The sequence below is a fragment of the Rattus rattus genome, chromosome 5 (genome assembly GCF_011064425.1).
Source record: "Rattus rattus isolate New Zealand chromosome 5, Rrattus_CSIRO_v1, whole genome shotgun sequence".
Classification (NCBI taxonomy): domain Eukaryota; kingdom Metazoa; phylum Chordata; class Mammalia; order Rodentia; family Muridae; genus Rattus; species Rattus rattus.
Window position 1 is genome coordinate 7,781,124 of NC_046158.1, and position 14,102 is coordinate 7,795,225.

The 14,102-nt window shown below is 47.3% G+C and overlaps 1 protein-coding gene across 1 annotated transcript in view; it reads right to left on the reverse strand.

Moving 5' to 3' along the window:
* Nucleotides 1-14,102, reverse strand: part of Ddx31 (DEAD-box helicase 31) — a 64,668-nt gene that overhangs the window by 13,908 nt on the left and 36,658 nt on the right. The window contains exons 17-18 of the mRNA XM_032902952.1: nt 10,992-11,073; nt 5,646-5,757 (exon numbers count right to left, since the gene is read on the reverse strand). Of these exons, the coding sequence (XP_032758843.1) occupies nt 5,646-5,757; nt 10,992-11,073 (194 nt within the window). The remainder of the gene's footprint in view (nt 1-5,645; nt 5,758-10,991; nt 11,074-14,102) is intronic.

Here is a 14,102-nt window from a genome sequence, read left to right on the forward strand (position 1 = left end):
CTTAGATACTTATATTAGGGGAAAATCAGTTACTTTGAACAATCAATGCTCACAGCATGCCAAGGAGAAAGGAAATTATAAAAACTAAAATAGTGCAGATGTCAGTTGACCTGGGTGCCTGCCACCAGCCTGGAGAGCCCAGCTGCAAAGCTGCAGTCCCACTGTAAAGCCAGGAGGAATAGATTCCTTGTTCTAGACCCCAGTGCAGATACAGAGGATCTGGGCTTTTTCCCTGGGTGCTGGAGCTTTGGCCAGGCCTCAGTACCTTAACCTGACATCCTCCTTGAGGACACTCTCCTGCATCTGTTTCCTCCTGGAATAGCCCACAAGCTCCCCTCTTCCCAGCAGGGAGATGATCCGCACCGAGCCCTGCCCACCACTGTTCTTTTACTTTTGCACCAGCTCCTCTACCAGGAGGGACAGAACCAGCCCTGTACCATGACAAAGGAGGCACCAAGCACCAGCCTCCGTCAGCTAGGTGGCTGAGCCACTGGACTGGCAAGTTTGCCCACAGCTTAAGTGTAATATCCCAGCAGTACCTGGAGATTGCCGTTTATGAACAGTAATAAAAAGTGTCATTTTAGCAGATCATCTCCTGGAAGGATCCTGGGAATCCATCAAAGCTCTATTTACTGAGCAAAGTGAACTCCTTTTCCCAATCGATGGAAACAATAAGCACAGCGACTCCTCTGCACCTCTCTTAAATCTGTGTTCCCTTCTCTTCCAATAACCAGGGACCAGCTTTTCCAAAGAGCAGCTTTAACGCTTCAAATCGTCTACCCCACCCACGGCTACTCGCATTCTCAGAAAGGAACTCACTGGCACTGCGGTGACCACCAAGACCTGACTTCCCTTTTTCCCCAGTTCCAACACTGCTCTAAATCCAAGCTGGTTCAAGAGTCTGGGTCACCCCAAGGCAGCTTCTATGTCACTTCCTGCCACTCTTCCACATAAGCAGCTGAGCCCCAAGGTCACTGCTTGGCTCACAACCATCCTCTCCTCCACAGAACACACTTCCATGAAGCAAGCAAGTAGACAGATGTCTGTCCCAAGAGCGGTAAGGACCCAGCTTTACGGGGATGACCAGTTGCTGAGCAGTGGCAAATGGCAGGGAATCTTTAAGCCCTAGACATCAGCCCAGGCAGCATTTTACATTGCATATTTTAACCAAACCTTCATGTACTCTAGGCTCTAGTGTCACTGGGGACAGCAGCAGCAGTGTCCTTGCCCACTTGCATGGACGTCCATGTTTGGCTAACTCTGAGACAGCAGGGGCAGGAAGTGGTTCATGCTGGCAGTGTCTAGAATGTACAGAAGGAATATGGCTGTGAGGCCAGCACAGTACGAAGTGGAAACCTGAAGGAGATGTTTATTCAGGGTGACGGATGGAGCTACAGGCAATGAGAGTTGAGCATTTGAGCTGCTGGCTCTTATTTCCAGGGAGCTATGTAAGGTGCATGAATTAGCGGAATCTGTCTACAATAATCCACCTGGACACCCTGGTCTTTTTTTATTCATGGGCATCTGGATCAGGAATGGAGGTGTCATACAGCTGACTCCTAGGATAAGAAGTCAGAGGAATAATACTACAGCCTGAAGACAGTCCTCCGGCCCTGTATCATAAGCCCAGTCTGGTCCATGGCAAAGGCATACACATACCTATGCCAACAGCCATATTACCTAAAGGATGTGAGAAAAGAAATGCCTTCTTGCAGTTCTCTTAAAGACAAAGCACTCGGCAAGGTGCCTGGCCGCTGCCATCCACTGAGGAGGGTAAGTATATCACTACTAACAAGTGTCCTTTGCAAGCCCAGGTGCCAGGGCCACACATGACCCCTACTTTGCAGGGAGGCCAGAAGATGATCATGACAGAGCACCAGAACAGGGCAGGCACAGAGGGCTCTGCTCTGTAAAACTTCCCTTCAGAGTCTAGAATGAAAACACAATACCGCTATTTCTACAGCCCAAGTCCTAGCTAAAAGACACACAAAGAAGACGAAAAGGAAGAAGTAAGTATTAGCATTCTGTCTAAGCTTCACCCCCAGTTACCTGGCAACAGCCAGGTATGCCTGACGCTATAAAAGGGGCTGCTTGCCCCCTCCTCACTCTCTTGCTCCTCTTGCTCTCTTACCCTCTACCCGCTTTGTCCCCATCTCCCCCTTCTCTCCACATGCTCATGGCCTGCCTCTACTCCTCTCTTTTTCTCCTCTCCTCTCCTCTCTCTCCCTCCCCTCCCTCTCCCTCTCTCTCTCTTTCTCTGCCCCTGCTACCCTGTTAACTCCCCTCCCCATGCCCTGATTAAACTCTATTCCATACTATAGTTGTGTGGCTGGCCCCTCAGGGGGAAGGGATGTCTCAGCATGGGCCGCACTGAAGCACCCCCTTTCCCCAGACCTCCATAGACCATATTCACGCCCCCCTCTATCTTTTCTAAACACAACACTGGTGCCGAAACACGGGACATATCCTCTCTCTATCTTCTTATAAACACAGGGACAACAAGGAAACAGCTAACTCCTAAGACGGGACAAACATCACAGACCCACTTTCCTAGGTTCCCTAGAGACACACTGCCCCAAAACAAGCATGAAGCAGTCAGAGATCACAACAACCCTATTCCTGCCCCACCGTCACCTTTCTAATTTTTCTTTTTTAATTAAACCAAAATGGGGGAGGGTTAGCATGCTGTCTAAGTTCTGCCCCACAGTTACCTGGCAATAGCCAGGTATGCCCTAACACTATAAAAGGGGCTACTTGCCCCGTCCTCACTTTCCTGCTCTGGCTCCTGCTTCCTCTTGCTCTTTCTCTCTTCCCCCTTTGTCCCTTCTCTCCCCATTCTCCCCCTTTCCCTCCACGTGCTCATGCTGGCCTCTACTCCCCCCCCCCCCCCCCCGTCCCTGCTACCCTGTTAACTCCCCTCCCCATGCCCGAATAAACTCTATACTATAGTTGTGCTGAGGCACCCCCTTTCCCCAGACCCCCATAGACCATAATCCCCCTCTCTATCTTTTATAAACACAACACTAGCTGTTCTTGGACTGCAACAATCAAACTGATTATTAACAAAGATGGGTCGAACAGTGAAAAAGTCTACAAATGCAGACTTGGCCCAGTTTCTATCTAGTTTTCAGCTGAAAGGCAAGGGCAGCTGCATTGTTAATTATTCATGAGGTAGGTTCTGCAATGCCACAGAGGGGAATCAAGTTGGTTGAGGAATTTAAATATGTAAACTAAAATGCAAAAGGTAAGTGTCATCTTATGGGATACAATGGTTTTCCCTATATCTTAAGTTCAGTTTTTTAGAGTCCTAAAGTCACAATCCTAAGTGATTGGAGAGATTAGTGAGGGGCTTTGTGTCCCAAGGTAGGTGACTAGGATCTACGGGGTGAGGGCAGCTGGTTCCAGCCCCTATCAACCTGGAGTGAAAGTGAGTCAGCAAACAAGAGACTGATCCCCACATTTCCTTGTTGTACTAAACACCATAAACACAGATCAGCTCTGCTCCAACAGCTGCAATAGAAGACAGTGACTCTGACGACAGTCAACACCCCCAATCTCTATCTCTGACAACTGCTTGTTAATTTTCAAGGGACCATTCACACAGGGCAGTCCCAAGGCATGGGAACATCACTGACACGCCCAAAGTGGATGGTGTTGGGCAGGCACCTTTTTTCCACTGCAAGGTTATCAACCTGAATTCAGTTGAGTCAGTACCTTCTTCCAAAGACCAAAATCACAATGACAGTCTCTACAGAGAGGCTCTTGGGAACTACTTGGAATTGCTGAACTCACCTTTGGGAAATGCTGAAGACAGAGCATTATTAGAGAAAAGACCAGAAGGACATCAGTACTTATCTGGCTGGCATGACAGACTTCCTTTGCATGTGACTGTGTCTGGAGTGTTCTGACAGTCAAATGTGTGCAGAGGATGAGTGGTGGCTATCTGCAAACATTTGTCTTTATTGGTAGTGCTGGGGCTGGAGCTTGGGCAAGTGCTGACCACTGAGTTCCACCTCTAGTCCTGATGCTGTTTTTCTCACCTACTGCTTGCTGGCCACTCACTGTAGCCTGGTTTCTAGCTTTCGATTGTACCCAGGATCAATTCTCATACTGTAGCAGGGTGAGCTTTTAAAACACTGGTTCACTGAGCCACATCTCAGCTCAAAGCCTCCCAGGGCTCCCAGTCCCCTCAGGGTGACCTCAGAGCAGCCTCTGGCTCTACAGGGCTCTGTCTCAGCTAATCCAGTCTCATGCATAACCCATTTCCTTCCTTCAGAAGACTGAGTGCTCATCCCATTTTGTTTTGCTCAAGTATCTCCTTTTTAGCTGGGCTTACTCTGACCTTACCAAACACAGTGCAGTCACTACCCCTGACTCCTTACCTGCTCTACTTTTCTGTAGGTTGCAGCACTGTCTAAAGCACTCCCTCACCAGGCCCACTGTCTTGCAGCCGCTCCTGGGCCCTTCAATACATTAGCTTACAAAGCAGAGGATGCTTCCCACCTGCTGCCTCCCGTGCTGAAGGCCTGGAGCACTGCCAAACCCCAACACTGCTAAGTAGTTATTTTTAAAAGGTACTTGTAGTTGGGAGTGGTGGTCTGCGTCTGTAGACCCAGCACTTGAGAGACTGTAGCAGGAGGGACCCAAGTTTAAGACCTGCTTTTAACATGACCCTGTCTCAAAACTAAATGAATTTAAAATAAAGAATGATAGCAAGGCCTAATAACACCTCCAATCCTAGCACTTAGCAGACAGACAGATCACTTTTGAGGCCAGCCTGGTCTACAGCATACGTTCCTGTCTTTAAAACAAAACAAAAAAACAAAACTTCTCTTTTCTCAAAATTCTCAAGGAACTCATAGAAAAAAAACTGTGTACCCAACTTGGGTCTTTTTTGTTGGTTGGTTGGTTGGTTTTTTGGGACAGGGTTTCTCTGTCTAGTAATGACTGTCTTTGGAACTCAATCTGTAGAGCAGGCCAGCCTCTGCCTGCCCCAAGTGCTAGGATTAAAGGTGCTGCCACCATGAGCACTGCCAGGCTTAGGTTTATTAGCATTACTCAGTCACCATCGGAACATCTCCCGAGGAAGACGAACTGGCTATTTATGGCCACTGTTCAGTGGAGCTATGAATGCCACCTTTAGCACTGGGACCCCAGGGATTACTTACTCTACAAAGGGTCTGAGAAGGACATTGGCATCCCTTGGATGAACTGTCCAGGTTGAAGGTCTAAGCCCATCCTCATCTCACCAATCTCAGTTTCCTCGGCCCTTCAGACAGGAACTGCTTAGGCCTGATGCTTCCAGCCCTACACTCACCTCCAGCTACTTCTGCCAGCCTTGTCACCTCTGCTGCCTGGTGTTCACAGACAGAGAAAAACAGATCCCCAAGATCCAAGTTGTTGGGTCAAAGCTTTAGCCCTAATATAAGCCAAGATAAAGCCTCATTTGTGTAAAAGATGGAGATGGGTAAAATTAACATTTAATATCCCTTTAAAGCCTCCTGAGCCTGCTGCCAAACCCTGCCGAACTACTGCAGAACGAAGGCTTTGATGGGTACACAGAGGTTCATGGATGTCCTCTCAACCATGGGTGGCTGTGCTGAGGGGGCAGTCACAGCACTCAATCTCCTGAGAGTCACACTGACCTTTCTTTGCCCAGGAGACCATCCTCTGACTGGAGTGCACATAATCTTCAAACACTGTCTGCAACACCGTGGCTCGCTCTCGGATTTCCTGGGAGCCAGTGGCATGGGATCTCTGGGAGGGTGGTGGAAGGATTAAAGGAGAGACAGAGTTGAAGTCAGGAATAATGAAGCAGTTTATAATAGATTTAATAACAGTAAAATCACACGGTAACCACCCAGGGGCCAACGAGGGTAATCCTTTCAATATTACTAGGGAAAGAAGGGAGCTATAAAGATGTTAAAGTCAAGCAAAGATGAGAGCTTCGTAAAAAGGGGGCAGACCAGGTCTGTTTATTTGTTTGCCCACTTTCCTTCACGTCCTCTTATTGCTCAAAGTGGAAGACCTTTGGCGGCACTCTGGAGTTTTCCAAGTCTGATTCTGGCATTTTAAATGATGAACGACAGGTTGTTTTCAAAGAACTCTTCTCTCTTAAGATTTTTCTCCCTTCCTCCCTTCCCCTTATCAGTGGAAAAAGCATCCCCACCCCCCATAAGACCATTCCAGTGATCTGCCTAAAATTCAGCCTTATAAAGCTATATATCCCTGAATTTTGAGCTTGCGAATGGTGAGTGGTTTAGATCGGCTCCAGAAGCCCGAACGACCCAGCTGAGTTCTGAGGATCTATGAAGGCAGCTTTCCAGTCAGTCACATTCGGAGGCTGCCCGAGTCTCTGCAGCTAGCCACTCCTGCAGCCTCTGAACATCATTCATAATATATAGGACCATTTTCATCTTTTAAAAGTTCCAGAGGAAAAATTGTCTTTTAAAAATTCCTTCTAGGAAGTACTTTTTATTTCCTATATCGCACAATATGAAATACAAGTGTTTTTACTGATTAGAAGGCTCTGCAGCCTAAGTAGACGGGCTGCTGCTCATGGGAAGGGGCTACTGAGCCCCGGACCCCACCCTCACGTGTGGAGCCTTGGCCCTCAGAGGACAGGCGTCAGACCTGTGTGTGACCCTTGTCTTCCCTTCACTCTTAAGGCCAGAAGAGGAGGAACAAAGGAGAGGAGGGAGAGCCTCCCTTCTGGGGTAGACACTCATCTCTGCATTAATAGAGACTTAACAACCTGAAGATGTTTTTGGTGTAGTCACATCGTCCTGCTGCCTATTTGGCTGATGACAGTCTGGCTGATTTCACAGTACACGGTCCCCCTAAGGGTTTTATCCACTACGATGTCAGGAGCAGCGCCACTGAGGAGCTGTGTTACCAAAGTGGACATTTGCTATTGTCATTAGCAAGGATTTTTTTCACCCCTTAACTGATGTGAAATGCAAACTTCTCCGCTGCCCTCCTTTCGTTAAGCCACCTCAGCAGCACAACTGTCACCTTGCCTGCATTTTTTTTTAATATGAATGTGAAATTAGTGAGGATGCCCTTTCCCCTGGCGGACAGAATCCTCTGTTATTAAAAAGTAAAGCACTTTAATAATGAAAACTTTTTCCTCTTTTTCCTGTGTTTTAACTGTTTAAAATTAATGAGAAGGGCAGAATGGTTGTCAAAGCGATATTGAAAGCCGGGCAGCCAGGACCGAATAAGCACAAAAATCCCTCTAGAGTGTTAAATAAACAGAGCTGCAGCCCTCTCTGGATCCCTCTGTTGGTTATTGTATACATTCTGTAACAGCTCTCAGAATAGATCTGAGAGCCAGGGAGGCAGAGAGGTTTCAGAATTCCAATAAAGGCCTCAAATTAAAGACAGCCTGGTGCGAATTCCAGGAGAAAATTAAAGAGACCTCAAGCTTAAGTGACAGGTGACTTGCTTCTGTGTCACAACTGTCAGGGGATTTAGTGATAATATGGCAATATATTACAAAGGGCTTTTCTTATTCCCCCCTTTAGGTTTCAAAATGAGGCATCTTTTCTTCCCAACCAAAAAAAAAAAAATTACATATATATAATGTGAGTGTGTGTACAAGTGAAATGTGTAGAAAATGATAAAATCAGGCTTACAGTTAAAATGATGAGGTCAGTTTAGAGATACGTAGGAAAAAGTTAATGACAGAAAACAATGCATGTAGGAAAAAGCACCCTTACCACACTTCCAGAAACACCGTTAAGACTGCCCCTCCTGAGACTGAACGAGGTGACTTTAGTTGTGGGGAGGACAGTCTAAATTTAAACTGAAGACAGAACGGGGCAGAGTTCGGCAGTGCCACCTCAGCCCGAGACAGGTAAATGCTCCTTTAATGAGAGGGGGTCAGAGCCCGAGGCTTGTGAGCAGGCAGTACCGCCTCTCCCACCCTCGCAGACACAGGCTACCGGTTAATGAAGTCAACCTGCAGCCAGAGCACAGGCAGTTGAGAAACCATGCCTCCAGACCCTGCCTCCAGACCCTGCCGGCCGGCTCTCGGCGTGCCTCTCTCTGCAGCACCCCACTGATCCTTCAGACGAAAGACCATGAGAAAGGATGAGCTGGGGCTCTGATCTGATTTTAACACTTCCCAATGCCAGCGACAGTCTGGAGAATTTTATGAGCAGAGCTCACAAGACATAAAAAAAAAGAAAAAAAAAACAAAAAAAAACTTGTAGAAAAACATGCTGGGAGGGTGCATGCAGTGCATGAAAACTTCACAACACCCAGAAACTGAGGTGCCTCAGTGAAAACTAGGCCGGGCCCCTTTACCTATGAAAAGTTTTAGGTTGTGGCAGTGGCACGAAGGGGTGTGCACATTGAGGCATTGTGCTGAACAGCCAACTTCCAAAATATATTTAACTAAATGGAAGGGTTTTGTTTTAATCACTCCTGCCTAGCTAAGCTTCACCCCGTGGTCCCCAGAACCTTCTGAGTGCCTCCCAGTCAAGCTGAAAGATCAAATTTATTCTCTTTGTAGGGAGGTGAACACTCACACCCAGACGCAGCCGTATATATATATTTCATATACCTAAATATGAAATATACATTTTACAGATGCTTCACTAGCTTTCTTTCTGTTCACAGAAGCCCAAAACTGTGTGTGCCAAAGGGACATTTACCATGGGCTCGAGTGGAGCTGGTGAAGTAGAGGGGACGGTAACGAGGTACAGCATTTGTATGCTGGCCACTTGTGCATCTGCTGCAGAGCTGTGCACTGCAGGGAGTGGGTAGCCACGACAGGTACACTTTTCACCAGAAACAGAACGGAAAGAAGCTGGGCCCCTCCCTCCCTCCACCCTCCCAGGCCAGATATCTGTGTGATTAACAACACAGCAACTTAGACCAGGCGGTCCTTCCTTTGAATTAAAATAAGGCTGGGTCCTACAAACTAAGTCTCAACCAAAAGGAAGTTTAGTGTCATGAATTTAGTTTTCCAAGTTAATCATATCTAGCAATGTTAGTAAAAGCCCAATCTTACTTAGCATTTCCCCCTCAAATAAACAGCAGCAAATTATAAAACTATAAAAACATTCAATTCATCCCTACCAAAAGGTAGGAGCCTGGGGTGAAGTGATGAGGTGGTCTCTGCCAAGCTGTTTCTGCCTCATTTCACTCAGCCCCCAGGCAGCCCTCAAATATGGGCGCTCTCATAATCCTTCTGCAGAAAGGAAGACTGAGTTCCTGCCCAAGGCCACAGAGGCACCAGCTGTGAGGCACGGACTCAAGTCCTGGCTGACTCGACTCTTGCAACTCTTGCTCAGACCTTTACAATGGCTCTTAAGGCTCAGGACGTCTTTGAGGCTGGCCCCTAGCCAGGAAAAGGCTTAAGGAGAAGGCCACAGAAGGGCAGATGTTAAAAGTGACATGGCCAGTTGCTGAAAGGACAGAGGGAAATGCAGCTGCTCCGTTCCTTCCCTGGGGACATGTACTCCTGTGAGGTGGGGGTGCTGCTCAGACTTCACAACAATCACCTCCCTAGAGGAAAAAAGTCTGTGTTCAGGGATAAAGACTACTCAAACCAAAGCTGGTCTCAGAAACAAGCTACAGAAGGCTAAGTTTGACCCAACCTCTACGATTTCACTCGTCATTTTCCAGCTGGTTCTCCTTTCTGCATGGCAGGCAGAGGCTCGTGATCTGTTTATTAGGATACAGCACTGCCGGCACAGTGTCCAACTACAGTGTAGCCTTCTGTAGCTTGCAGTAGGATACTGGGCACTTTAGAACTGTTTCTTACACTACTCTATACTCTCCTCGAGTGAGTACTGTATATCTCAATTTTTACACGTGAAGACGCTGAGACTTGCATAGGCCCAGAGCTCTCCCAGTTTCCCAGGGGCAACCAGCTGAGGAGTCTGACCCAGGGATCTGCTCTCACCCACTCTCAACACTGCATCCTCTGTAGCTCCCAAGCTCCCTGCTGACACTGTGGAGCTGGACTGGAACCACAGTGAAGTAGCCAGTTGAACATTAAAATAAACACTCTAAACACAACAGTTACAAAATGACTGCGCAAAGACACCGCGTCTGTGTCAGCTGCTCGATCCCTTAACAACAGACTGATACGCTCACTCTGGTGTGGCTGCTGTTTCATACAGAAAGTCATTCAAAATAACTTGCTGACATAAACTCCCTTAGTTGTGCTCTGGAAGAAGAGAGCTTAAGCTAGGACCAGATAAATCTAACCCCTGCCTCAAAAGCAGCATCGACTCAAATGCTGCACCTGACACACGATGGAACTAGCACAGCCGGATCTAAGTGGGTCTGATCTTCCCACTCTGTCATCAGGCCTAAGAAAAGAAACATAAACATGCATGCAATTAGCCCAGTCACATAGAGCAAAACACGTGTGCACACACTAGACTAGCAATGGACTAGAGCAACACACCTGTGCACACACTATACTAAGCAATGGACTAGGGGGCAGGGCCGAGAGGCAGCAGGGAGGGGATGCTCAGGCCTGCGGGCACAGCTCGGTATCTCCATATGGAACTGCACGGATGGTAAACATTTTTCTTCTTAATGATCTCAACTTTACTCTTTCTCTGTAGACAGTGCATTCCATTAAAAATGGGGAACCTAAGTATGTCTGAGAGAGAGACAGCGATATTTATTTCTTCCATCGTGCTATGAACGGGTCTAGCCAGTGGTCCTTGCTGATGATCTGGAGGGGCTGCCACCTGGGTGAACTCACAATGCTGGCTCCAGACTCAATGCCCTAGACCTCCTTTCTGCAGAGCCTGCTGCTGCCTGGCAGTCCTCCAGAATGGACTGGTGCCCATTAACGGAATGAGACTAGCTAACATATCCAGAGGGAAGAGAAGGAAAAAAATCCAAAACATCACTATCAAGGTCTGATTTCATCTGGTGCTCATGGTCCTTAAAATGTACATTCTGTTTGGCAGAAGACACAGCCCACACATAAAGTCTCCATCAAGATATGAACCACTCACCTGGGCTCCCCTTTGTCTCCTTTTAAAACAATCATCCTTTGCCAGGACAGCCAAAATACCTTCCATCTTAATCTCAGAGACACTGTAAGAAGAAGAGCACAGAAGTCAGCCTTTTCAGTTTCCCAGAGATAGCCCAGATTCTGATGTATCAAACCAACCCATTCTGAAATGAGAACTAAGGACAAGCAACATCTGAGAAAGGGGAGAGCAGGCTAGTGAGTACCCAGCTGGTACAGGAGCTTGTTACCAAGCCTACAACTTGACTTTAACCACTAGGACCTAGAAGGAGAGAACTGAATCCCAGAGTTGTCCTCCAACTTTTATATTTTTACCTCCCCCACAACATAAATGTTAATAAAAAACTGTCAAAAAGATGATAATCTTTTTCTCCTCCTCCTCCTCCTCCTCCTCCTCCTCCTCCTCCTCCTCCTCCTCCTCCTCCTCCTCCTCCTGTTGTTGTTGTTGTTGTTTGAAACAGGATTTCTCTGTGTAGTCCTGGCTGTCTTGGAACTCACTCTGTAGACCAGGCTGGCCTCAAACACAGAGATCTGCCTGCCTCTGCCTCCTGAGTGCTGGGATTAAAGACAGGTAAAAAGAGAATTTTCTTAAGCCTTTAGGCATTTCAAAAAAGGAAAGGTGGCAACAGGGCCAAGTCAGCCAGTGTCCCCTGCTGATGGGCCTAAGACAGGTTACCTCGCATGGGGGTCTTCCTTGTATCTGCCCACCCATCATGCCTTCCTTTCCCTTCTTCATCCCCTTTTTTGGGACAAGGTCTCATGTGCCCTAAACTGTCGGTCTCTCACTATGGAACCAAGGCTGTCCTCCATCCCTTGCTTCCATCCAGTGCTGGGTGACAAGCAAATATCACCATACTAGGCTTCTGCCATCCTTCCCTCCTTCCTTCCTTCCTTCTCTCCCTCCTTCCTTCCCTTTTCTTTGTACGTGCTTATGTGTGTACACGGGCACACACACAACATGGCTTGTGTATGGGAATCAGAGTAACTTCAGGAGTCATTTCTACCACGTGGTCCTGGGTATGGAGTCGGTCAGCAGCCTTGCCAGCCCTCTGCCATTGCTTCATCCTAAAGTGTAGTTACCAACACAGTAGGCTTACTTCTTGACATGATACTTGAACTTGAACAGGCAAGAACATCACTTCACACAGGCTGCTATGCAGGATCCATAACTAGTGGACAAGGACTGCAGTGACAGTGGTGAGTGTTCTAGCTCTGTGCACAGCTCCTCTGTTCTTTCTCTACTCTAGAGAATCTTCACTGTTCTGGCCTCTAAACCATTGAGGGACCTAAGACCAAATGATCCCCTAAGACCTGCAGCCATAAGCAAACTGCTGAAGGCAGGAATCAAAACAAGGGAGCATGACTGGCCTCTGAGAAGAGTCTGGCAGGCTCCAATGCACCTGGCAAATACAAGGTCATGGCTCTAGAACTGGCGAGCAACACTGAAGCACAACTAGAGACAGGAAATGTGAGAGGCTGAGCTCATCTTCTAGAGGAAAGGGAAGGAGAAGCTCCAGGGGAGAGAAACAGATCATGAAAAGACAAGTGATTTCGCTGTATATTTTCTTTCTGTTTTTTTTTGAAAATGTTAACAGCAAATTAAACCATGAATGGAAACCTCTTCTGGGTGAAGACAATTCTCTCTTTCCCCAATGGTTACTGTGACAAGGCTGTGAATGAAGCTGCCACATTTGACAGCCACTCACCTGAGACCTGTCAACTCTCCTGAGCTTCGAGCCTAGCCCCGTCCCTGAGCATCCACAGACCCATGAAGGAGAGGTGTTGCTAGAGCAGGGAGCGGTAGGTGCAGGAGTGGAGGGCTGGGGAGACAGAAGGAAGGGCAGGGCACCCCTTCCCCCAGAAGCATTTTCTCCAGGTCCCAACCTGTGAAGGACAGAGACATATATGTGGTGGCTGACTCTGAGGATGGGACAGATGCACTTGTCCCACATGACTCCTATGTGTCATCTTTAGGGCAGGCAGAGACAAATACACTAATGGAAAATAAATTGTGAAGTGGGTTTTGAGGGCTCACAGCTACAATTACAGTGTGTGGGGCTAAAGCAAGAGGACTGACACAAGCCCAAGGCTAGCTTAGGCCATGTGATGTTTAATGCCAGCCTGGGTTCCAGAGTAAGACCCTGTCTCAAAAGTTAAAGAAAACAAAAACAATTTTGGGGGTGAAATATTAAAAGAGAGGAGAAAATGTGATAAAGAGCTAAGGGGAGGAAAAGTGATTAAACAATCACCAAACCAATTCAGTTCCAGAAAAGAAAGACGCTTTTGCACGCTCAAGGTCAGGCATCAGCAAGCTGGAATGGTAAAGACCTGCAGTCACCAAGTTTAAAGTCTTCTCCCTAACCTGAGGCAGTGCTTCTGAGAAACAGAGCAGAGCTACCATGATTAGTTCAGTCTTATGGACAGATCCAAATAGTTCTGTCTTGCTGGGACACCCGGCATGTCCTGACAAAGCTTGTACATTTTAACAAACCAGCAATGGCTTTCCTAGCAACACTGAAGCAGGAAGGACCCAGCAGCATAAACAAGCGGAAGGACAGAGGGACAAAGCTCTGAGCACAAATGGAGGTGGCAACAGCCCAGGGCTCCTGTCCCTTGCCCACTATGCTAGAGCAGATTGTGAAGAGAGCGCTCTACATCTCCCACAAGAGCGCATACCCCTCTTCTACTGCCTTGTCCTTTGAATGATTAATGTTCCCTTTAATTTTCAAAAATGTCCTGGACTATTTCTGTCTATTACATATAATGTAGTGACTTTAAAAAGTTTTAAAGATTCTTATTTACTTACTTACTTTTTAAGACAGTGTATAATGTAGACCAGGCTGGCCTTGAACTTAGCTGATGACCCTGAACTTCTGACCTCCCAAGTACTATGATTAGAGGACTGTACCACTCCTCTCAGTTTCCACTGGTCTTGGGAACTGCACACATTAGCAAGCATTCTACCAGCTAAGCTCCAACTCCATCTGGCTCAGCTCCTGCAATGTCGTCTTTCTCATCAGAGTTTATTTTAGTTCCTATTTAGGGGACCAACAGAATTGCTACTGTGGACTGTGAGACAGTAAACAGCCTTGAG